The sequence below is a fragment of the Anoplophora glabripennis genome, unplaced genomic scaffold, assembly GCF_000390285.2.
Source record: "Anoplophora glabripennis isolate ALB-LARVAE unplaced genomic scaffold, Agla_2.0 scaffold378, whole genome shotgun sequence".
Taxonomy (NCBI): domain Eukaryota; kingdom Metazoa; phylum Arthropoda; class Insecta; order Coleoptera; family Cerambycidae; genus Anoplophora; species Anoplophora glabripennis.
Genome location: NW_019416540.1, coordinates 130,065 through 157,593, shown reverse-complemented (window position 1 = coordinate 157,593; position 27,529 = coordinate 130,065). Strand labels below are relative to the sequence as shown.

At 32.7% G+C, this 27,529-nt stretch overlaps 1 protein-coding gene across 1 annotated transcript in view; it reads left to right on the top strand.

Annotated features, from left to right (window-relative positions):
- The window catches only part of LOC108907550 (homeobox protein DBX1), a 51,975-nt gene extending 28,906 nt beyond the window's left edge, over nucleotides 1-23,069 (top strand). The window contains exon 4 of the mRNA XM_023454902.1: nucleotides 22,737-23,069. Coding sequence (XP_023310670.1) covers nucleotides 22,737-23,069 — 333 coding nt within the window. The remainder of the gene's footprint in view (nucleotides 1-22,736) is intronic.
- Nucleotides 23,070-27,529: the final 4,460 nt, after the last annotated feature.

Sequence of the window (27,529 nt, the reverse complement as noted above, 5' to 3'; positions counted from 1 at the left end):
TTATTTGAATAACGGTAAAATTTTATAAAACTGACTTGGTATTTTTTTTAAATTTTTGCTAAAATAGTAAGAAAACAATAATATGAACCACGTTTGGCCATTAAAATCAAAGGAAAATGCTGCACCACAAATAAGTTACAGACATTATTTATATTTAATATATTTATACTACAAATATAATATATACAAATATATATATTACAAATTTTAATCATTCATCATTTTCATTTTCCTCTACGACAAAAACCTTTTCAAAAATATATTTGCAATTATACTAAATGCACGAGCATAAAAACTGAATAAATACAACAGCAAAAATATGGTGGTGGTTCACTTATACATAAAAATACCGAAGATGCAATCGACTGAAAGTTGCATTCATTCAACCATTTGATGTTCTCCTTTGGGAATATATTTTTATGTCTCACTGAAAATTTGCCTCAGTATTCTAAAAGTGAAATGTGAACGTTTTTAGGATGCTTGGGGATGGTGCAACAAGAAAGAAATGGTTGCAGTTATTGGGATTCCAAGAAGTTATAAAAATATTATATATATTTATTATAAAAATACTGAGTAGCTGTTGAAATATATTGACTTAGGACTATAAAATATTTTATTTTGACCCATCCAAAATGTACGACATTGGAGATGTAATCGCGCGCATCAGTTGGATGAAAATAAAGCCCTCTGCTTTCCCCTTGTCTAGCTTCACCCAACATATGAGATAGACTGTGACATGCATAGTCCCCTTTATTTAAATGTCCTTGGATACAACTTATTATTTTTTTTAATGGAACACCCTGCAAATTACTACATTTTTAGATGTAAAATTTTATTCTGAATTAAAGTATATTACATATGTGGCACTTATTTTTAACAGTTTTTGATATACATATTTGCATTTAATCGCGTAAATGAACGTCGCATATTGCATATTCAAGATTGCCATGATTTTATAGATATTTTATTTCCAATATTATTTTGACGTTTATGACAATTAAAATAACAATAAACAGCAGTTGTGAATTAATTTTCGGTAAATTAAAGTGGGAAATATGCATAATATCAAAAAAGAACGTAGTAATACCTTTAGCCGAAGTATATTTCAATCACAACAATAATGCTAGCGGCGCTGGCGCTGTCAGAGATTACGGAAACAAGTATCCTGACAGGTACATGCCATCAAAAAAAACTTTCTTAGATATGGCCCGTAAGTTCAGACATTTTCATATATTGACAAAAAACAAAGAGCGGACTAGAAATATTAATAATAATAATCAAGAAATGGAGTTAAATATTCTTTTATATATCCAAAAAAATCCTAAGTTCTCCACGCCGCTAAAGACTGATATTTCTAAATCATGCATAAACAAAGAGTTCTTAAAAAGGGCAATTTAAAACTCTTTAAAATAAAAATTAACATTAAATGATAACAATCAGAGTAACATTTTGTCAGGAAATGATGGATAAATATAACAATGATCCATGTATTTTCAAAAATATTTTTTGGACGGATGAGGCATATATCTCATGGAAATCCCCATTTTGCGTACGAAATACAATTTCAGGGGAAAAAGGCGGTAGATGTCTAGTGTGGAATCCTTAACAAGCGGATATTTTTTATTATTTTTCATGGAACAGGTAGAAGATACTTAGAGTTTCTACAAAACGAAATAGACGACTTTCTGTCAGAAATTCCATTAAACCAGCTGAGTGTAATAATCCATGTCATAATACTGGTGAAGTTACCAACTTTTTAATAACAATTTCACGGTGTGGATTGATAGGCGAAGCACCACATTGTGGCCTTCCCGTCGTCCAGATCTTAGTCCAATGGATTTTTTTCTTGTGCGGTACTTTAAAAATTAAAGTATATACTAATAGAGTACAAGATGTAAATCAATTAAATTGTGAATATTAATAATAATCCCGACGTATTAGAAAATGTGATCGCATCAATAAGAAAAAGATATGAATTATGCATCCAGAGGAATGGGACTCACATAGAACAATTATTAAAATAATTTATATTTTTTACTTTTTCTATAATTTTGTTATTTGTTCGAACTATTGTTTATGTTTTTCTGTTTTCGATTCCCGAAATTTTACAATAAAAATGCCAAAAATATGTGCCACATACGTTATATACTTTTGTGCAGAATAAAATTTTACATCTAAAAATGTAATAATTTATAGGATGTTCCATTAAAAACATAATAAGTTGTACCCGTCACATCGACATTTAAATTTGAATTGATTTTTGTTGCTACAAGCAGAAACTTCATAAAAAACACTACAACTTTTATTTCAACAAAATTTTTATATCTGCGAAATTAACCGAGATAAATGCGGTGGGAACGTTAAGTGGGACACCCTGTATATGTGATTGGAGTTGTGAAAACATACTTTCATTTCAATATCAGTAAATGCGGTACGAAATCAATCATAATAAAAAGTGTATAACATATCTCTATAAAATGGAAGACGAAATTCTCAACAAAATTAAATATGTTTGAAGGACTTAGAAGTTGGATTTGACAAAAAAATAAATTTAGTTTAAAGACCACTTTGAGAACATAACTTCACCTTCATTTAAACGATGCGATGGTTTTTCCGGTTGTTGTGCCTATTACCGTTAGTTACATTCATTGTATATGCTTAATCTTAGCTAGGAATCCTCGAGCTGCCTTTATTGTTCTCGGACTAGGCTCTGTAGGGGCGGATCCGCTATCAGAATCCTTACCCCCGCCCTGATGTTCATTTCAGTTCTTATTATTGCCTTTAAGGCCGTTACAGATGAAACCGCTCTTCAGGAACTGATTGATAAGACGTTCCGAAGTGACCTTTGCAACTGAGTGCATCCGATTCTTCCAAATGTTTCGATGTTCTTCACTACGTCATCTTCATAGTGACTCTGCTACCACTAAGTTTTTGATAAAATTGTCCTTAACTGTTCTAATATTAAATCTTTTTAATTTTTTTCCAGATAAACCTTGAATACACAATATTTTTACTGCATGTATTTGACAATTGAAAGTTGAAATTCATACCCTTCATTAACTTTAAATGGAGATATAACGACAAATTTATACTATATGTGGGCAATCTCTCGGATTTATTTATTTATTTATTCATTTATTTAAAATACACATCCAACAGGTAGGCTTGCCAGATCTCCGGGTTAACATGTCATTTGTCCGGGTTAACGCCCTACCCACCCTCGAAATCCATTTCCTCCAGTCATATTCCTTTTTTTTTAGACATGATTTGTCTAATTGCAGAACTTAGGATTATATATTTCTTTTTTTTTTAGAGCTCATTTTCTTCGTAAACAATTTCATTCCCAGATTTTCTAAAGACCTTTTTTTTTAGCCATGAATTTCTCCGGGTCAGTCATGAAATAATATAATAAATATAATTTAATAACTTTTAAAATACTGTTGCTATGTTATTACGTCACAAATGAATCCAAACATGCTTACTGAACAACTAGCACAGTTCTACACATGCGCGGTAACATTACACCGGGTGATCACTTAATCTGATTGATTGAGTTAAATCAGGTCGTGTAACCCATTTTTTGTGTATAAAAATCATTACAAATATGTAAAAATCATATGTGAATTTCCATAATTTTTATCAGTGTACCTGAACGAAGAAAAATAAGAAGTACAGAATAAATCAGACCCGATTTGTTTTGGATATTGTATTTTGTTTTGGATTTATAATAAACGCGGCTACTGTTTGATATATTCCGCGTCCAGACGCATAATAGGCCGATGAAATAATAAGTCATTGTATCACAACCGATGTTTGTGATCGATGACACATCACATAAGTAATAGATTCTTCCCCTTAGCCGAAAGTCTCGGCTATTATATTATCCACTGCGTTAGATGTGCAACATATGTTCCTGATGGCGCCCTTAACAAGGGGTAGTTCTATCTCCATTTAAAAACACGATTCTCGGATCCGGATATTCGCCCCCATACGGCCGCTCAAGATATATTACTTTGTGCGTTCCGATTCATACAAATGGCCCCGCTGACACGCTGCTGTTTGTACGCTATTAAGTTAGGGTAATGAGAATGTCAGTAGATTTTATTAAATATTCGGATACTTTTACAAAAGTACTTATTTCCCCCCCCCCCATTGCGAAAAAAATTATTAAGAATAATAGTAAACAATCCCCTCGTCCGCACAATTAATCTATTTCTGTTGTATTAACAAATATATAATCATATACATTTAGTATTTTGTAGAATTGACCACCTTAAAAACAAAAATATGATATAATAAGTCATAGTCAAGTTGCCCCAAGGACCAATTTATACCTGATCAAGCCCCAAATAACGAGCGTTCAAATAAATCGAAGTTGGCTCTGACACATTGGACGTAGGGAGTAGCTTATAGCGACCAACTTAACCTCATTTCTCAACGAGCTGTATAGCAGCTGTCAGTTTCAATAACGTTAACGACTATATAACTTTATTTTAAAGAATAATCATGATAACAATAATAAACAATTAAAGGAGCTGCGGAAAGTGTCCCCTCCTTGTTATAACAATAAATTAAAGCAGCTGCTGAAAGTGTCCCCCTCCTTGTTCCAAGCACTTTTCACACCTGTTCCTCAAAGAATTAAAGACATTTTCTAAGATGCTCGGGGTATTGTTAATTTCACGAATCTTGTCTATAAGTCGAGCCTGCAGATGGTTTAAATCAGGAATAGGCAGTTCAAAAATAGCGTTTTAAGGTAAGGCCACAAAAAGAAATCACACGGCGTAATATCACATGACCTCGGTGGAAATTCATGTTCAGCATTGAGGCTTATTAATCGATTTTGGAAAACTTCCCTCAACATATTCATCGTCTCGCCTGCCGTATTCACAAAATACAGCCCGTCGCGGAAAATCAACTTCATGAAGTTCTTGCTGACAAGTTAAACGATAGGAGAACAAACGCAAATCTTTTTTTAACACTGTGTGGCAGGTACCGACTGATACTCCCGCCATTTGTGATAAAACACGTACAGAAGTTCTTGGCGCATTTTCCATTATTTGTTGGACATTTTCTTTAATTCTTCAGTCCGCTTTTTAGGTCGGCCGCTTCCTTCTTTTCTTGTTACACTGCCCGTTTCACGAAAAACATTAACACAACGCTGAACACTGCACTTTGAAAAATTTTGTACTCAACAACGCCGGGAAATTCAATATGATGATTCAATTGATGGAATATTTCCATATTCCATCAATATTGCGTCCATTTCTAAAGTAGGACTCTATGATAAACACTTTTTATTCTTGAGAAAACACCATTTTAAACGCTTTTTAAAACGAAAATATTCAAATTGATAGCGGCGATATAGCGCTTTGACAGATGACGTTTAAGTTCATTTGCTATACGCTACGCCCTACGTCCAAATTTTCAGAACCAACTTGACCACATTTTTATTTGAACGCTCATTTATTAGTCTATTATTCGGTACATAGAATAGCATGTGGCGTAGCATCAGTTTAGTTATTTGAGTTTTGTCAATAGTGTACAATAATCAGATTTAAAAACAAATAATTACACATAAACCGTACAGCTAAAATATAATTAGACCTCTTAAATAAGTTCCAGATACTGAAATCGTAAGTTACTGCTCGATCATACTTATTTATGTATCTGGCCGCATAATTTTTGTAATTAGATTTTTATAAAAAAATATTTCGAACAAAAGTATTCAGGGGGTCAAATACGGTGATCTTGAATTTGACCTTGAGGACAATTATCAAGGTCATTTCAAGATCAACCTTGATTTTTGAAATGGAAACCCTTATTTTTTGTTTGCAAATACGTATTCTGCGGGAAAAATAACTTCTGTATGAAACATTTTTTTGAAAACGCTTCGTTCTCTCGTCAGAGTGCGCTACTGTTCCGTTTTAATTCTCAGGGTAATATCTCATGAAATATGCAGAATGGTGAAAATTTCAGACAAAAGTTGACAGGTTTCGTGGGGATCAAATTACCGTGACCTTGAAATTAACCCTAAAGTCAATTATCAAGGTCAACCTTGATTTTTTAAATGGAAACCCATATTTTTATTAAAGTTTCGTAAAATATGTATTTTTTCCTACAAAATACGAACCTGTAATAAAAATATGGGTTTCCGTTTAAAAAATCAAGGTTGACCATGAATTGACCTTGATAATTGCCTTCAAAGTTAATTACAATTTCACGGTAATTTGATCCTCCCGAAACCTGACGATTTTTGTTGAAAATATTTTTCACAATCCTGCATATTTCTTGAGATAGCCTGACAATTAAAATGGAACAGTAAAAGTATAGCGCACTCTGGCGAGAGACCATTGGTTAATCTTCCCGGTTCCTCCTATAGGTACAATAAGTATTTTGAAAAAAAGCCGGAAATAATTGAAGCAAGCCTCAGTTTGATCACTTAACGCGAAAAAAAATTAAAAATAGTCGTGTTTTGTTGGTGATGCAAGCAATAAGACCAGAAGTGATTGATGGTGAAAGGATGCACGCCAGTTCTTTGGCGATGTCGAGTCCGAAGAAGAAGCAATCAGAAGCAAAGACAATATTGAAACGGAAACAGGAGAGTGAAACTTAAATAAAAGAAAGCGAAATAGAAGAAAGTGAGGACGAATACGTACGTACCAGCAGTTGCAAAAAATACGATTGAATTTTTAACTGTAGTACCACAAACGAAATCAACAATGGCTCTTTGGTGTAATGTACGGATGTTCATGATTTAGCGAATTAATTTTACAAATCCAAGAAGTGAATGTTCATAGACTCTTTGAAATGTAACTTGAAGGCGGAAATAAATTTGTCTGTATTTTCATTGCACACTCAACCTCACTAAAAGAAAATTATGAAAATATAAGATGTGTACTACAGAAAATTTTATATGCAGTTTGAAAATCATATCAATCATTTTAGGCAGCAGTTAGGATTTACCAAGAATCTTTGCTTCTTGTGTCTGTAGGACGGTCGAAACCAAAACAATTACTACAAAAGAAAAAAATGGCCAACAGGAGAAACACTTAACCCAGGAAATCACAATGTTATAGGTAGAGCAATTGACTCGAAAATACCGCTTCTTCCGCTCCATATAAAACTTGGTTTTGTGAAACTATTTGTCAAGATTTTAGATAAAAACGGAAATTATTTATTACTTATTAAGTAATTAATTGAAGTAAGATTCCAGGGTAGACGGGATGTTAATACGAGTATGATAGCGACCCTCTGTTGGTTACTGAAAAGAGAAACTGTAGACAGTAATTCAAACGTATGAAATAGCTTGGTGTTGAATTTCCCCATTTGCAAATTTACAATCATCAAACTGCGGTTTCAATCATTTTCGGCTTTCTCCGAAAATACGTATATACGAGGAAGAGCTTAAGCACTGTCAGTTCCGTGTTCAGCCCGTCAAAATACATTGCGACAAAACTTGGACTGGTTCAAATAAATTTCTTCTTTCGATATAAACGATTTTCTAGGAATTTTTCTTAAATAACTCAATTATGATCGCCTGATTAGTTAATCAAGCCTTAATCGAGACTCAAAGTACCGGGCCTAAATAAAGTACTACTTATTTCATGACCACCACATCACTAGTTTTCATTAATACAGCTGTACTATGTTCAAAACTTACATTAGTTTTACATCAAAGATAAGATAATACTGTGTACTATCCATGGAAAAGTTTTGTTTCACAATTTCTACATTTTTTTCTCAGTTATGGGCAAAAAAAGAGCCGCACCGTCCATCTTCGCCATATAAATCTCAGTTAAAATGAACAACTTTCAACAACAATATCTCAAAATCTAGATTCGAAAAAAATTTCAAAAAAATATGACGCACAGAGGGAGCACTGGGTAATACGCTATATAAATGTCAAGTACATCTGTGCATTTGAGTATCCCCGATATACCTTCCTTAAACAGCTCACCTTTTTAAAAATGCATTGCAATACATTTACAGTACATTGCAATACATTTTTTTCCTCATAAATCCTTAACTTTTCAAAAAAACTTGAAGAGATCCAAAAGTTAGTAAATAAATGGAGCTTTTTAGACATATTTTTAAAAGGAAAAAAATTTATCGAAAAAGAATTATAAGAAAAAATGTCAGCGGTTGATTATTTCAACCCCTTGCAAAAATACTTCAGGGTGCAAAAAATTTCAAAAAGTGTAGTTTTTTGACAGATAATGTTCACCAAGTTTGGTTTCATTAGCTTGATATACATGGAAGATAAAAAAGTAAAACAATTTTTTTTTTAATTTTTGGAGTTGCGTAACTTTTCAGGGTAGAGTTTTTTCAAAAAAATTTATACCAAAGACCCATATTAATTTCCATCAGAGAATCGCCCTGTACATTTTTTCGGTATTATTTAGATACACCCTGTATAATATGATACAATAATCGCAAGGATCAAGTCAAACGGAACACCAAAAAGAACAAATCATACAGATCCGTACCAACAAAAAGACACTCAACTATTTACACCCCAATGTCCACACCTAGAACACCCCGACGAAGGTAGAACAATCCATCGCCACCGGGACTTTTTCGCGGCACCGCGCCTGCCGCGCTCAAAGGGGTGGCGATGCCGACCCGTCCCTTGTAACCGAGAGAAACGGCCGGCATTTGTTCTCGAGCAGTGGGGAGGTGCGGTTTTCTATTGGCCGCCTTTCTTATATAATCTTCGGCGATGGTCCGCCTAGAGTGACGCCGGGGCGAGTTTTCAACCCCGGCGAGAGGCTCTTAAATACTCGTCTGAATCGGTGCCTTTGCGATTAGATCTAATTTAATGCCGTTTAATTATGATTACGATAAACCCCGATTGTCCGGGACGCCGCGGGGACGGTTGGGGAGAGGGGGCTGTTAAAACGCGAACGGCCGGGGTAATGAAAAACGGGAAAGGAGTCCGTCTGGTGTTCTGTCAGATGGGAGATGATAATGCAGGGATGTTTTATTGTTGTAAGTTTTATTGTGGTGGGACAACAGTTGGTAATGTGAAATTTGCATTTTCATTGGGACCGGCGCCGGCGTCGGCGTCGTAAAGTAACAATATGTTATACAGGGCGTAACTAAAATGCTTGTCGCAAATTAATAAACAAAGTTCCTATAAACATGCATCTGATTCATAGGCTATCGATTATAGGATTGTAAAAGGAACTATGACATTTTAGATGATAAAACCGCGGTGTGTAGATAAAATTTCCTTCAAAATAAGAGGTTGTAAAGTATTTTTTGATGAATATTGAGTGATATATGGCCGCTCAAAGTCACAATTAGCCAGTTTTTCGAGTTTCGGCGCGCTTATCCTTATACGTTATAATTCTCATTTTTTCCAAAAAAGGAAGGATTCGTTCAAGGATTTTCATCACATGACTTGTTCGAAGGGTCATTAAAAATGAAAAAAGCGCTGGATGCTCTTAAATTAGAGGGTTGAAATTGAAGATAGGGGTGAAAATGCACTTTTGCAGTTTTTTAAATACTTATAGCTCGAAAACGAAGTAAAATTTCGGTATAGTTCATAGGAAAAATTTTGTAGAGAATTGAATTTCCCATCAAAATGACTTACTTCAAAAATTTAAAAGAAAAATTTTATCCAAAAAATCGTTAATAAACAATTAAAAAAAAACGAAAAATTATACTGTTTTGACTCTAAGTTATGAGAATAATTTTTTATTAAGTAAAGAACCAATTTGCTGTAAAAATAATAAGAATTATAATCGTTATTATGTTACGAACGACGAAAATCTAAAAAATATTGAAGTTTAATCGGTTATAAGTCAAGTCAATATTAGTCCAAAAACTTTTGAAAAGGCGTCATTTTGAAGGGAATCTCATCTAGTTTTTTTGTACAGCAATTTTCTTTGCCTACTTCTACTAAAAAAAAAGTAAAAAAATAAAAAAATCTTATTATTTTGCTTTTTTAAAATTGTCTATTAACGATTTTTTGCATAGAATTTTCCTTTTAAATTTTTTAAATACGTCATTTGGTGGGAAATTCAATTCTCTAAATAATTTTTCCTATGACCTATAGCGAAATTTTGCTTCGTTTTCGAGATACAATTAAAAAACTGAACGGGGTGCATTTTCACCCCTATCTCCAATTTCCACCCTCTAATTTAATAGCACTCCGCGGTTTTTTCATGTAAAACGACCCTTTGAACGATTCATGCAATAAAATTGCTTGAACGTCATAGTTCCTTTTAACCCTGTTTTTTTGTACATAATCAATAGCCTATCATTTCGAGATAAAGGATGTACACAATCTTTAAAAAGTTATGGTAGGTCTATTCCAAGTTATAATGAACAGTTGGGTAAAATAATATTTAATTTGATTCATGGATAAGACGATTACTTGAATTATTATTATTATCGCCATTTCAAGTCAAGACAAATTAGCAACAATTACTCATATTTCCATCAACCCACCTTTTCCATAATTTCCAATTTTCCATTATTGTTTTCATTCCCTTTAACGTCTTTTGTCTTCTTTTTCCCGCATTTGGTACATGCTTTACCACTTAGTATTATTTTTAATTTATCTTTTACATCATTAAATCTGCCACGTTTCCTGATATTTGGAAAAAGTCAAAACTATGTCCCCCATTTTCAAAAAACGAGATAGAGTGAACATTGAACATTATAAACCGATAGAGATTTTATGTAACTTTGGAAAACCGTTTGAGATGTTTATTTGTGATACACTTTGCTTTCATTCAAATGCGCATATATCTTATTCTCAACATGGTTTTATTTTTGGAAGATCAACAACAACAAATCTTGTTAGGTACTATCACTAACTTAATCGCTAATTCTTTGGATGAAAATGAGCAAGTGGACGTGTCCCGTTTTTCAGGTTAACATACTCTGGAAATGTGAGAAGGCTGTAAACTTTCCGCAAGCCAATTTTTTTACAAGTAATACCCTGACAGTAGGTTATATTCTACTAATCATTTTATTGATGTCACAAAAGCCTGGCCCAAAACGACCCTTTTAAAAAATCGTAGTAGGCCAGGCTTTTGTTATATCAATAAAATGATTAGTAGAATATAACCCCCCTTCAAGATACTATTTGTAAAAAAAGTGGTTTGCAGAAAGCCTTCTCACATTTCCAGAGGTGTTAACCTGAAAAACGGGACACACTGTATACAGTATGTCCGCTGATTGAGTTTACAAAAGGACAAACAGGCCAAAAAGTAATATGAAAAGAGGTATTCTTGATAACAGTTTTTGCTTGTTTAATAAATAAGAATCACCATGACGAACTTCAATTTTGTTATACAGGGTGGGTCAAAAAACACAAAGATGTTATAAGACGATACGAGGAATCCATTTTCGTCGAAAGAAAATTTCTAAGGCCACTAGTTTCAGTTATGGAACATTCAATTGTTTTTTTTTATTATGGGCGCCTTACTAGATTTCATTAAAGTTACATATTGACGTGTTCGTAATTTTATTCTCTTTCTGTTGCTGTCAAGATCCAATATGGCGCTCACAAGAAAAAGAAATAATTGTATGTTGCATAACTGAAGCTAGTGACCGTAGAAATTTTCTTTCGACGAAAATGGATTCCTTGTATCTTCTTATTCCCCAGTAGCAAATTTCAACTCTTTCCATTGTGAAATAAGGACACTAGATATTTCAAGAACGTCAGCAGATATCTTTGATCTGTTTTGTCTAATTTGTGTCACCCTGTATATATATACGGTTTCCTAGATGCCAGTGGTGAACCACGAAAAACGGACCACCCTGTATGACAATTAAAAAGTTGTAACCCTGTATGTTCCTAGGAATTTGTTTTCTTATTTTAATCACTCGCATTCAAATTTTAACGTTTTCTACTGTACCAAGAAACATCCTGTGTAAGCAAGCAGGTGGTAAAAACGTTGACTTCAAAATCTCAGTAGTCTGTAAACCAGTCACAAATCTATCACCACCAACTTTGTTTAGACGAATCTACAGGAACGGGGACTATCAACCTATTTTACATACCTACCCAAATTGCCCACAATTACATAATTATTAAAACATGTAGATAATATTAATTGAAATCTCTCGCCTGGAAGACATTGCGGACCCTCCCCGAAACCGTTAATGTGCAATCCGAACATTTTTGTTTGAGCAATCACTTTCAAAATTGAAATTTAATTGAAACTCGTTCATTAGGAAGCAATGCGCGAGTTTCGTTTGTTGCTAAACTGATTATTTAGCAGTTACGGTCGGTTAGAGATTGTTTATATATTTTTCCCCTTTGCGTGTACAGATTCCAAATCGATGTTAAAGCTGTCCGTATAATATAATTAGGCATACGGAAAAACACATTTTTTAACATAATTTAATGATAAAGTCATTTTTATTTTTGGGAAGGTTTTATCCTTTTCCAAATATCCAGTTTAAACGAGATATCGAAACAGTTATTGTTTCACAACTTAAGTTTCTTAACATAAAATTCTTATTAGCAATCACTAGTTGGTTGATTTGGGTAACAAATGAAATTTTTGAATCAAAGAAGATGGCCATGGACGTAGCTAGGGGGGCAGGGGTGTGCATGGTCCACCCCAGAAAAGAAACGATCCAATAATATCATGAAATTAAAAATATTCAAATAAGTAATCGTTCAATCCTTCACTTATGTAAGAACAAAAAAAAAGTAATACCTAAATAAGCAGCACTAAGTTGCTGATTGCGCGAGTTTTTTTGCTTGAAATCCCAGGCCCACCCCAAGCAAAAATCCTAGGTACGCCTTTGAAAATGGCCAAGTCTTTCACATTATCACGTCTCGTAATGTAAACGTTAAGTTTATAATCATATTTATACAGGGTGTTTCAAAAAGACCTCCCGTAAATACAGGGGGTATCTCCTCTTGTTTTCGAGATACACACAGCGACAAAATAAAATTTTTTAAATAGAATTTTTACGAAAATTACCAAACGATGCGGAACATTTTTATGAAATTTTGTATTTCGGGGTTTTTAAGGACGCCAAATACGCGGGTTTAATAATTTTTTAGATACTTCATAGAGGGCGCTAGTGGTGCTATATTCTTATTACATTTTAAGTTCTAATTTTTTTAAGGTTAGGTTTTTAACATTCGGGCTCCAATTGTGCTCCAAATAATGCTCACTTTTTAGAACTTCCTGAGAGCTTTTAATTAAACTCTTATAATATTGTAGTGTATAAAATAAGTGACTTTTGTCAAAGTAGGCTTATGTCAAAACTTATTGATGGATGTCACATAAACAACGCATACATTCTTAGTAATATTTTAAACTCTATTTAACCTTATATCAAAATTTTAGTGATTGTTAGTGACTGTAGTTAGTAATGACTAATTACAGTCACTAAAATTTTGATATAAAGATAATTAGAGTTTAAAATATTACTAAGAATGTATGCGTTGTTTATGAGACATCCGTCAAAAAGTTTTGATATAAAAATACTTTGAGAAAAGGCACTTATTTTATACACCGTAATATTGTAAGAGTTCAATTAAAAGCCTTTTTCTCGAACGCATTAGGAAGTTCTAACAAGAGTACATTATTTTTAGAAAATAAAATTGTACATTAGAAATTGGTAAAAAACCTAACCTTAAAAAAATTAGAACTTAAAATGTAATAGGAATGTAGCATAACTAACGCCCTCTATGAAATATACAACAAATAATTAGACCAGCGTATTTGGCATCCTTAAAAACCCCGGAATACCAAATTTCATAAAAATATTTTGCACCTTTTGGAAATTTTCGTAAAAATACTATTTAAAAAATTTATTTTGTCGCACTGTATCTCGAAAACAAGAGGAGACAGACATATAGTTCATATGACAAAAAATTCTTTTTTCTGTCGTACTATCACCCCCTATATTTACGGGAGGTCTTTCTGAAACACCCTGTATAATTTTTCTACGAAACGAAACTACGTGACACATGTTAATATGAACAGCACCCGTTAATAATATTATTGGCTTTAATCTGAAAAAGTGTACAATCGTCATGAGTTGGTGAGATTTAATTCTTGAATATATTTAAAAATCACCCGCAAAAGGAAGTTTACAACAAGAGATAATGTTGGGCAAATCATTTATAAATAGAAGAACACCACATGCCATATCAAATCTAAACGAATTAAAACCCGCGTACCCGACAAACTGCTGTCTGTCTGTCAGGTATGATTTAATAACCTTAACAATATTATTAGATAACTCAACACTGTCAAGTTTAATAATCAATATACAGTGTCGCTGATATGTATGCAAACAGTCAATTATCTCCTAAAACAAGATAACTATCGAAAAATCTTAAGATACAAACGGTTTAGGGTTTTATTCTATTTTATAAGGTGCTCAAAGTGTTCACCGTTTGCCTCCTGACAGTAATGAATTCGCTAAACAAAATTTTGTAGTGAATCCAAAAAGGTGTTGGGAGTGGAAATAGTGGAAATGTCATGCCTTATGCTTTCCTGCAACTCGTCGATATTTTGCGGCCTATTTTTGTAGACTTACAGTTTTTTATGCGACCCCACAGAAAAGTCAAGAGGGGTCATATCGGGAGACCTAGCTGGCCATTCAATTGCCGCTCTGCGACTATCCATTTATCAGGAAAAGTTTCATCTAAATATGCCCGTACCACACGTCCAAAATGTAGAGGAGTCCCATAATGTTGAAACCATATTTGTTCTGCCGGTAAATATGTCGTTCAGAGGTCAAATTTCCGTTTATAAAATAGAGGGTCATATGACGTCTCCACCAAACATTTAGGTACTTTCTGTGGTCGTTGGGTGTGAACTTCCTCCATCCAATGTGGATTTTGGTCTGACCAATACCTACAGTTGTGTAAGTTTACATGCCCGTTTATACAAAATGTAGGTTCGTCAGAAAATAATATGTATATGACAAAATTGACATTTTCGTTTAATTTATCTATAATAACCTCGCAGAAGTTGATTCTACGATCATAATCGTCTTCACTTAATTCTTGTAACAAACGAATTTTATGTGGATGTAATTTTTCTCCTTTGCAAATTTTTTTAATGGAATGTCGACGCATGTTATGATGTGTCGAATTTATTTTTATTGGATTTTCTACCGCATCTAACATGACATTCAATGAATTTTCTTCATTTGTAACGGTTACTGGTATTCCCGATCGGGATGCAATTCATGAAATATCTCCACTACTTCGTCGCAATTTGGTCTTCTATCACCATATCTTTAAAACTTTAATACGCTCGGTTTCACTTAAACGTGTCATTTTTGCGAGAAATTATTCACACTAAATGTATTTTTGACATGTGTTGTCAAGATAATCACTATTAGACAAAAGAACGACGCGGCGTTATTATGGAGCTAGATACTATCAATCAACTTGATGGACTAACTTAATATTTTTGTATAATTTATAAGAAAATGATTTAAAGTTAAAAATGTTGTCATCGCCGTTCTTGGTGGTGAAAATTCGAAATATTTCGAATTATTCAAATTCCGTGACTGAACACATACATAGGCATTGTATTTTTGAAACCGAGAGAGTTGCACGAAACTAAATTTGTAAAGGACATAGCTAATATAATGTGAAACATCGCCTTAATGTTAAAAATGCTGTCACCGCCGTTCTTGGTGGTGAAAATTCGAAATATTTGGAATTATTCAAATTTCGTGGCTGAAAACATACATACGTATTGTATTTTTGAAACCGAGAGAGTTGCACGAAACTAAATTTATTATATGCTAATATAAACTGTATAATTAAATAAATTAGTGTTTAAACGTGTTATCCAAAAACTGAATCTTTTCGAAAACGGCTAATTTTATCGAAACAAATGTAGAGTACCCTGTTAGTATTTAAAAATTCAGTTTTCAGCTCTATAAAATGACACCTGTCAAAATTTCGGCTCAACGAGTGTGGTGGCAAGTCCGTTCCTGACTTCCTTGACAGTGCAAAACATCTACCGTAGTATGGCTTTATGAGCTTTTATGGCCTACATTAAATATTAAAATTTCATTAAATTATACAAGTCGGTTCAAAAGTTAGAACCGAAAAAGTAAATCGCAGGGTACCCCTTTGAGGCTCTGTATCTCCGTTAAGAGGCACTTTAGGATTTTTTTTTATGACAAATTGGAGTTATTTTGACCTCCCCTATACACTCTCGAGAGTATGTCATATACTTACCAGACACCCTGTATATTAAAATATTACTACATTTAGCGCTATATTTGAAATTTTCAATTTAATGACGTTACAACACATATTTCTTTATTTTGACATAAGCGTGGTCAAAATGAATGAACAAAAAAATACGATTCTCATATTTTTTAAGCGACTTTAATTTTGTTACGTAGTCAAAAATTTGGAAAAAAACTCATTCAAATTTATCGATGAAACTGAATACTTCCGGAAAAGGCATAGTTACACAAATTTCAAATTTCCAAAAAAAAAAACACAAAGCAGACATCGGTTTATCTCACCGAACCTAAAACTATTACGTATTTACATCATAACAATTATCCAAACACACTCGACGTAAACTCCCCAGAGCCCGACAAATTGAATCGTCGGCTCCGTACGCGCCCGGATCCGAAGGGGTTGCCGGCTCCCCCGCTCGTGTCAAGGGTGGTAATTCGGCGTTTAGCGAGTCAAAGATCAGATAAAGATCGATTGAGTGCAGAGACGGATTAAATTGCCAGTCGAAAACAACCGCACCGATTTACCCGGGTCTTTGTTGGCGCATTAGCGGTCCTCTATTAGTCGGAGTGTATGCCTCGGCGACGCCGTTTGTTCGGTGCGTCCTTAAGGGGATGTCCGTTGATGTATGTACCTAGATCGATATGTTAGATGTGAATTTGGACCATTTTATTTTCGGGAATACAATTTTAACTAATATGAACGTTTATGTATCGTTCAAATTTCATTAGTCGGTAAGGGAGAATATTTGTAAAAAAGGATTTTTAAAATACTGTCGACGTTTCGATTTTATTTAAAAACTTCTTCGGGACATTCTATGAATTCAATATACAGGGTGATTCGCAAACGGTGACCAAAAATGAAATCTGGTATTCTTTGGTGAATTTTAAGGGCAGTCTTTCGTATAAAGTTTTTATGTAGGACGCCTCGTTAAAAAGATACAGGGTGTTAAACTTAAACAAATATTTTTAATTTTTTTATATGATTTAAAAACTAGTAAATGAAATAATTTGAAATTGGGCACATGTATTTCTGTAAACATTGTCCAAAATCTGAGGGCTTTTCCTAAAATTTAGATTCTCCAGTGGCGGAGATACAGGGTATCGGTGGCATAATTTTTCTAAATAAAATAGTACGCCACTGCTCTACGGTAACAATCATGATATTTTCGGATTCGTGTTTCAATTTTCTACAAATTACTACTCTCCTACGTATGTTTTTTCGAAAAAAGCCTGACTATCGAGTAAACCACTTCGATATTCAACTAAAATGCTGTTTAAAATTATATAGTAGGCTGCGATAGCAACTTTGACGTTCTGTCAATAATTTAATTATTATTACCATAACTGTTTTTAAAATATCAGTTACAAACTTTATTATTGTTATTATTTCTAAGTTAATTTCTAATCTGGAAATACTCCCCTCAAAATTCAGCGAAGAATACGAGGTTTTATTTTTGGTCACCGTTTGTGAATCATCCTGTATAGTAGTAATTTAATGTAACTTTATTTTGATCATTTCAACAAAGCTATAACCAGACATAACCATTATAACATTATAATTACTCAAATCCAATATATACATACAGGATGTTTGTAAATAAGTGCGAGATATTTTAGGGGGTGGTTGCCGAAATTAGTTTGTGAAAAAAAGTTCATATAAACGTACCTAGATCGAAAAATGCTTCGTTTCCGAGAGAGAGAGTGTTTAAATTTTAATTTTTTATTTTTATTATGAGTAGATAATTATTTCAAAGAGTTTTAAAGATATTGACTCAAAATTTGATGGTTGCATTTTATTTAGAAACATTGACAACAACCTACTAGATAATGTGTCAATAGAAATTAAAAATAAACTTGCAATAAAATATTTTTTTCTCAAAAACGGTGCATCCTAAGAAAAAAATTGAAGATACCAATTTCATTCATTCACAATTGATAGCGGATTTCTAAGAAAATATCAAAACGGGAAAAAGTCAGTGGCGTACCATTTTTTTTTATTAAAAACAGGTTGTGGCATTCTCGCACGAACGTCACTAGTCCAGGTAGAAATATTCGGATCACCCTAAAAAATTTATCCCTCCAAAGCATTTTTACAATTTCGAGTCAACATCTTTAAAACTTTTTCAAATAATTAATAAAAAATAAATATAAAATTAAAATTTAAACACTGTATCTCGGAAACGAAGCATATTTCGACTAACGTATACAGGCTGTTACAAATTCGCTTCTCGCTATAGGGATCTCGGAAACGGTAAGAGATACGGAGTAGCTTAAATGGCGGCAAAGTTGCGTAATCAGGGGACCAACAATATGCCTCTAAAAAATCGAGGCTAACATGATTAGTTTTCGAAATATTTGAAAAAAAACGAAATTTTGTTTAATTTCAGCCTTGTTTGAGGAGATATTGAAAAACGAAGAACACTTTCTCATGGCCACTTTTTGCCCTCTATCGAATAGCACAATCAATTTGTATATGTAACGTTTCGTCTCTCCAGGACCATCATCATCAACATTTTTTTAAATAGGACCCTTGAAATTTTATTACTTACATTTTTTGCAAGCCTTCATGACCCCCAATACTGTACTGCCTCAGTCCTAACCAGATTCAGACGTTTTGTCTCGAAAAATTCGTCTTCAGTGTATTCGTTCCAAATTTATCTAAATTTTTTATTTAGATTTCTATGTTTCTTGAATTATCGTACACTGTAAGTGTCGTTAGACCTTGTGAAATTATTTAGTTATTTAAACTATTACCACCACGCGTTACAATAAAACATTTATTATTATTAACTATTACCATCACTTGGTCATACAAAACTCAATAAGTTGTTGCGTCAAAATTAAAACATTGTTACAATTTTAATTTTATTATGACAAATTAATTCTTAAAAATGCATATGAACAACCAAAACGCCAACTGAATATTATTCTTTAAAAAATATCAGTAAATGTTCAAAAACATATTAGTTTTGGAAAAGGTTAAAAATTAAGATCAGCATAATAGTATCGGAATTTATTATATCTGCAACTGCTACTGTAAAAGAGCATGTCAGATGTATTTGTATGAATATCCTGAAAAAAATAGATCGGAATTTGTTTGAATTTTGAGCACTCGAAAAGCCTAGAAATAACTATGGACACGGGATTAAAACTCTAATAAAGTTTTATTTTAATGCGTGGTGGTAATATGTAGTTTGAATAACCAGATGGATAACGACCGACACTTACGGTGTACGATAATTCAATAAACAAAGAAATTTAAATAAAAAATTTAGATAAATTTGGAACAAATACACTGAAGATGAATTTTTCGAGACAAAACGTCTCAATCTGGTTAAGGCTGACGCAGTACAGTATTGGGGGTAATGAACGCTTGCAAAAAATTTAATAAAATTTCCAGGGTCGTATTTAAAAATATGAAGTTGATGATGGTCCTGGAGAGACGAAAAGTTACATATAAAAAATTGATTATGTCATTCGATAGAGGACAAAAAGTGGCCATGAGAAAGTGTTCTTCTTTTTTCAATATCTCCTCAAACAAAGCTGAAATAAAACAAAAACGGATTTCCAAAATTTCATTTTTTTTTCAAATATTTCGAAAACTAATCATGTTGGCCTTGATTTTTTAGAGGCATAATGTTGTTCCCCCTGATTTGCCCCCATTTAAGCTACTTCGTACCTCTTACCGTTTCCGAGATCCCTGTAGTGAGAAGCGAATTTGTAACAGGCTGTATAGGTAATGTAAGAAAATAAAATAACTACATTTTCTTATTCTCTTTCTTCTTATAAATTAGACCAAGCAAATTAAATTTTTACTCGAAAAAAGTCCTATCCGCTAGATTATTGTAAAATTGTCTAAAGGAACATAATACAAGACATCTCTCGTCTCGTGAGTCAAAAACTTTTATTAGCTAACTTTTCTATTTAAACAAATAAGTGAGGAAAACAGTTTTTTCACTTTGCAGGGAAAACCATCAATTTTAGCGAAAAGTGACTCTCAGACAGCTNTAGGATTAAAAAAAATAATTCAATCATTTTGCTGCTAGTTGTGGATTTTTTAAAATTTCTGAAATCATCCCTTAACTTGTGCCCCTCTAACTGTTATTTTCGAGTTATGTTGAAAAAAACAGTATTTAATTTCAAAAAAATGCAACAAATCACATTAAAGATTTTTGGCGCGCGTCGTATATTAAGCGGGATCCCTAGAGGCGGCCTTCTTACAGCAGACAGCCTGTATAACTCGATAAAAACCTCTAATTACTAATTAACACTTTAGGATCGTTCACAGACAGTTAAGGTAATAATATCAGACGATTCACTTTTTATTAATTTCTGTTTTTCATTCAGCATCTTTACTTAAAGTGAAACGTCTAAACACAAAATGAAAATGACGAACGAATTCGTTAGTGAACCAATCTAGCGATGTTGGATTTTTTCATTCGACATCATTCACTCGCGCTCCGAATGAACGAAAAATGAAATGTTTAAACACAAAATGAACGTTCACTCGACTTTGATCAGTTTTGGTTTCGCCTCCGTAGCGAATGGAAAAGAGCAGATAACGTTTATTCGTTTGCCATTTTGTATATGTCTTGTGGACGTGCAATGAAACAACACTCAAGTGATCGTTCATCCGATTACACCGTCTGGTATCACCTTTACTTTGCACATAATTCGAGAGCTTTAAGTCGATCGCGATACGTATAGTCCAATTAAATGAACCTTTAAATCGCAATTTTGGTCAACTTGCCTGAAGTTAGTTTGATGTATATAAATAATAACAATAAGTGACAATAATCTTTTTTCCAACCCCGGCCAGGGGTGAAAACAATTAAATAGTTGTGACTGCTTTGAATAATGAACTAATTGTGGTTAACAGTGGACTGTATTTTATTTTTGATGCAAATATGAATTACATGACAAAAAACGTGTTGTCACGTCACGACATTTATTAGCCAACCAACATTTTTTAAGAAAACTGTGAAACTAGCATGCGGTCACAGAGGCGTACCTAGGACAAGCTGCAACGATAATTTGACAAACCTTCAAATTCTAAATAAAAAATGTTTTGTCACATTTCCTTATTGGAGTAGCCGTTTTCGAACAATCAGCAAAAACAACGAAAATAATCTGCAGTCGGCAGGAACTAAAAGAAGCTAAAATAGCAATAGTAGGCCTTGGATATTAAACAAAAATTGTGTTGTTTGAAATGAGCTATCATTATACCCCAGGAAAATTAGCGAAAATAAAAGAGAAACTCGAAAAAAGTCCTATCCGCGAGATTATTGTAAAATTATCTAAAGGAACATAATACAAGACATCTCTCATTTCGTGAGTCAAAAACTTTTATTAGCTAACTTTCCTTTTTAAACAAATAAGTGAGGAAAACAGTTTTTTCATTTTGCAGGGAAAACCATCAATTTTAACGAAAAGTGACTCACAGACAGCTTGTAGGTAGTAAAATTATTTACAAAATGAGACTTGTTAAATTAAAATCGGTTAATAAACAAAAAAATTATTGCAAAAAAATAAGAAAATTGACCAAGTTTAAATTGATACGCGCTGTAAATTTTGCAATATCTCGGCTTCTATTCATCGTAGAAACTTATTTATTTTTTTTGAACTATGGTAGCTCGACGAAAAAATAACAATGGGCATATTTACGAATTCGTAGAATAGCTCGGAAAAAAATAATCTTTTATAATTAATGTTTTTTAATTTACAAAAATGTCACAAAAATTATTTTTAAACGAAATATTAATAAAAATTTCAATTTCGGAATTATTTTTCTATTATTAAATAAATAAATGAAGCTATCGTCCATCCCTACAAGCTGTCTGTGAGTCACTTTTCGCTAAAATTGATGGTTTTCCCTGCAAAGTGAAAAAACTGTTTTCCTCACTTATTTGTTTAAATAGAAAAGTTAGCTAATAAAAGTTTTTGACTCACGAGACGAGAGATGTCTTGTATTATGTTCCTTTAGACAATTTTACAATAATATAGCGGATAGGACTTTTTTCGAGTTTCTCTTTTATTTTCGCAAATTTTCATGGTGTAAATGTAGTTATTTTATTGTTTTACATTATATGGTTAATAGGAAAGAATGTTAAATAATAATTGATGTCCAGTTGTAAGTTTTAAAATGTTTTTAATGTATATTGTCTTAACTAGGTATTTTAGATTTTAATTTTTACATAAGGAAAAATATTATAATCCACGGTTATTATTGTTTCATCTGAAGATGGGAAAAATAATCCCGAAACGATCGTAATAAAAAAATGTTTAAGAAAAATTTGTTTTACAACAAATTATTTAATAATTAAAATTGGGACCTGCTCTCCCAGTAAATTAATAATTATTCAAGAAATTATATGGTCAGGATAAAAAAAATTATATAAGAAAAACTGTTTGAAATTAACCCAGCTACCATCTGTCAACGTTTGTCATAGAGCTTGTAGAACACCCTGTATAAAAAAATTATTTCTAAAAAATACCTATTCGTAATATCAAATTCATTTCTTATTTTTCAGGTGAAGATCTGGTTCCAGAACCGGCGCATGAAGTGGCGCAACTCCAAGGAGCGCGAATTACTAGCGGCGGGTGGTTCCCGGGAGCAAACCCTCCCCAACAAGAACAACCCCCACCCCGACCTGAGCGACGCGAACGGCGACAAGCCGAAGCTCGATCTGACAGACGTGCAGGACATCTCTCCCGCCAATTCGCCGGTCGACCACCAGAGGGCGGGCGAACGAGAGTGCTCGACCGGCAACGGAGGGCACTGCGTGTCGATGGGGTACCAGATGTACGAGGGGGTGGATTACGACAGCTCAAACGACAGCGACGAGGAGATCAACGTCACTTGATTTGTTATTAGGAAGTCTCGATGTTAAATTTTGTTAAATTGTTAATGTTCCTGGATGTTAGAGATACAATATAGAGATTCTGTTATACGGGAAACTCGAAATCAATATAATTCACTGGATTTAGTTACTATATACAGGCTGTATCTCCAAAACGCAACGTTTTTGTGAAAAACGTTACAACTACTAAGCCAAATTGTTTTTCAAATAGAAACCCTGTAAATAAAAGTACGTGTGTATATATTGTACCTCGACATCAAGATGGTTTCTTGTAAAAAGGCACTATGTATATTATTGTATATTGTTTTTTCGTGAGTGATATTTAAAAGTGCACAATCAATTAAACCTTTACGAGTTCATTGTGTGTATAAAATCTCAATATGCGGTATAAATGAAATATATCAGTACTTTATAATCATTAAATCTTATTGTAAATAATATTAGGTGATACTACTAATTTCCAAAGATACTATGTATGTAAAAATAAAGTACCTATACCAAATGATAATCAGTTTGAGTTTTATTCTCGTCTCTAATCGTTTGTATATCCAAGATGCCTATTTTTCTCGCCGCACCATTAAGATCTCAATTAGCTTAACACATACAAAGTTGGTAATTATAGCAAAGGTGCTAAGTTTAATAACGTATAATTTCCCGAAGAGAAATTTTACCTATCTTTCTTCGTTTTGATGATATGGATTGAAGATAGACGTTTGTTTTCGTTTTTTTTTTTAAATAAAAACATAAACAAATAGGCTTTAGATATTGTTAGAACACTTTTTTGTGGGGAACTCAAATTTGTACCAAGACGCAGAAATGCATTCAAATTATGTTTTTCTTATGAGCACCAAATAGTATTTTAACATTTTTTTTTTCACCACATCTTTCTGATTACGGTGATATTATTGATGCAACTTTAGTTTTTGTTTCTAGCGAAAACCAATTGTTTAATTTTATAAAGAAGACCTTGAAAACAAAACATCCAATTTACTATTCCGAAAACGAAACTTTAACAATTCAATTCCATTTTATACAGTTTATAGATAACTAAAAACGTAACATTTATATTATGGATTAATTAATCCGAAGACTATCTTGTTTTGGTGGTTTTATTTTATGTGAATATTGCATTTTTAATAATCTACGAGTATACTTCGATGTCCACCAAAATTTAACGGAACTATCAAGTGTTTAAAATAATAGATGGATGTTTTGTTTTCAAAGCACTCTTTTTGGTAAAAGGTGCATAATTTGGTAGTTTGACAATACTATCAACGAAAATTTAACAGAACTGTCAAAATTTTGTTTAAAGTAATAGATGTGGATGTTTTGTTTTCAAGGCACTCTTTAAAAAATGCATAATCTGGAATTTTGATGAAACTGTAAATGAAAATTTAAAGGAACTGTCAAAATTAGGTTTAAAGTAATAGGTGGATGTTTTGTTATTCGAGGCACTCTTTGTAAAAAATGCATAACTTAGTATTTAAACGAAAATAAAAGATAACCATAGGATACAACATCGTAATCAGGAAAATATTGTGAAATTCCAATATGAAAGCCATAAGAAAAACATAATTATCATATGAATGACATATTAGAAATTTCATACAAAAAATATTCCAAAAAAGGTTGAGTATAAATTCCACTTCCGTTTTCAGTTCAAAAAATTAAAAAATATATTTTCAGATTTATTGATAACTTCAAAAAGAGAAAATACAGATTTCCTGGCTAAGCTATTCGTCTTCAAATTCTGCAGCCTACTTATTCTAATTTGCCCGACCTTGTATCGCTTTAATATAAACGAGATTCCAATTTCCAATGACGCGGCTCGAAAAAACACCCTATGTTACAGTATAAATCTAAATGAAAATGTGACCTAGTAAATGTACCTACTGCCTACTTCTATTTTCTGTTACATGTTACATTATTATTTGCAAAATCTTTGAAAAGACCATACATTCCTGCATAAATTAAGGCAGTATAAATTTGGTATTTATGCATAATTACTGAAATTATTATTATGTTTAAAAACTTATGATTTGTCTATCAAACTTTCGACTACCAAAGAATGGTAAAAATTTGTATAAAAAATTGATTACTCTCATCCCTACTTGTATATGCAACACACATTTCATCAGGCTGTAAAGTAAGTTGCCTATATAAAATATTGTCTCCCTAAGAAAAATTTAAATTATGCAATCAACACATTGTCGGATGTTTTTAACGCAAAGCTCATTTATTTAAAATCCTTTTTAGTATAGTAGAAACACCTAATTAAGTAAAAAATAATAATTGCCTGCATAATTCATGTGTTCTAAAGAGGATTAGAGAAAATAACGATTAAATAGGGTGTGAGATGTGTGATATCGATATTCGATTTTTGTAAAAAAATGCAAAAGCGAATGTTGTCAAACAAATAAAAATTAGTTACTAAAAATGAATTAACAACTATTAATGATTATGTTAAAGTAAAATTAATAGATTATTTTAAAGAACTCAGTAACAGAAATCGAAAAAATTGAATTTCCAAGATTATAACGTCATCTATCGTACGTACTTTTAACCGTAGTATCCGAATTTGCAATAAAAACTAAGGGTTTCTATTCAAAATTTCAATTTCGAAGTTACCCTCCGTCACACTTGCAAGGAGGGTGAGGGGGGGTGATGAACTAATGTATTTTCTACGCGGAATGATTAAATTTTGATTATGAACATTTTTTCCGTAGAGTACTAATTTTACGAGATATTTGAAGTTTCACGGAAAATATCGTAATAATAATAAAAATGTAATTTACAAACTGCTTTCGACAATAACAGGCCTGCAAATGTTCTACGAATAGGAAGTTACCGATTAACGCAATCTTTACTAAAAACGCGATTTCTTGTCCATAAAACGTCGGCCATAAAGAAATATGTAAATCGATAACTGCTCGTTTTCGAAATAAAATGGAAGGGGCTTTTTCTCATCGAAATATGCGATATTTTCTTTAATTATTAATTTTTAGTTATTTTGGTTAAATTAATTTAATTAATTTTTGTGTATTTAAGTTACATCCTCTATATTTCAATATGAAAGAAGTATAAATAAAAAGAAGTTAAAAACATTTTTCTATATTTATTGCTTAACTTTATATGATAAGATTATAGAATATTTTTTTTAACCTTTAAAATAGAGGAACATTCCTAGTCCTAAACTTTTCATACATTTTAAAGTTATTTTTTGTGCCCTTCAGGTCAATTTCGATTAAGGATTGATGAAAGCAGATTGTGAATACATACATAATGTCTAAAGTTATTAAATTAATTTGTGTTTTTTTTCTCTATTTGGGTATTTTGCCACCCGTTAAAAATAAATAAATAAAACCTTGGGTTAAAAGTATCAGTTTTCTGAAACTATGTTTGTCTAGCAAAAAATTTCACACTGAAAGGCAGACACACAAAAAGAAAAAAATACACATCTCTAAATCGCGTATTTCGGAAAATTAACGTTTTAAAAAATACTCTCCTGTAGCTTATTTAATGATAGCTGACGTACTTAATAGCTTTGTAGGATATTCCACTCGAAATAAAGGATTTCATATAGAGGGTGTCCCAAAAGTAACGCACGATTTGAATTGTGCACCATTTTCATTCCGAAGAGTTGGCAGCATTGCGCCGGGTCACATGTCACTTTGCGGTTAGACAAAATAGAGCGCTATACGACGGATGAGCGAGTGAAGATTGTGAAAATTCATGGAGAGTGTGTAGCTGAGACTGTGTACAAATTACATGGAATTTTGGTAGAAGGGTGCTTCGAATGAAACAACTGCGAAAAGATTAGTTGCAAAATTTGAACAAACGAGTTCACTTGCAAACAATAAAAAAACAGACTCTCCTCGTACCTGCCGTTCAGCCGATAATATTGCTACGATGAGTGATAGCGTGGTGGAAATAAGTGACGGCTCGTGACATTGAGAATAGGTGAAGCGTATTCATTGATTGACTAAAAAGAAAAATTTTCAACGTCAAACGGCTTTAAATGAATGTGGAAATTTTTAGTTGCATTTGCAATAATACCGAGAAACTGACGTTCGCGAGAAGGATTTTCATTTAGATTTTATAAAAAATAGAAATATTAGTTCGGCTTGTGGACATCTGCGAACGTTAACACACACCTTATATGTATGTTTCAAAGCAGCTTCGTGGTTACGACAGCCTCGCGTGATGTTCCCAAAATTGTTAAATCCCTCCTTATTCCACACGCCCAACTTTACACTCACAATTAAACAGGGAATACAGAAAAGTTTTTTTAAATAAACACTTCCCCATAACCACTTATACTCTGAATACCATTCATTCCGAAACTTCCGAACGTACACATTGACTTCCCCTTTTTTCCATATCGAGAGAATAAGGCACAGGTCTCTCGCAATTTAAAAAAATCTTTTTGTCCTCAATTTTTCATCTGGCATTTCCAACAAAAT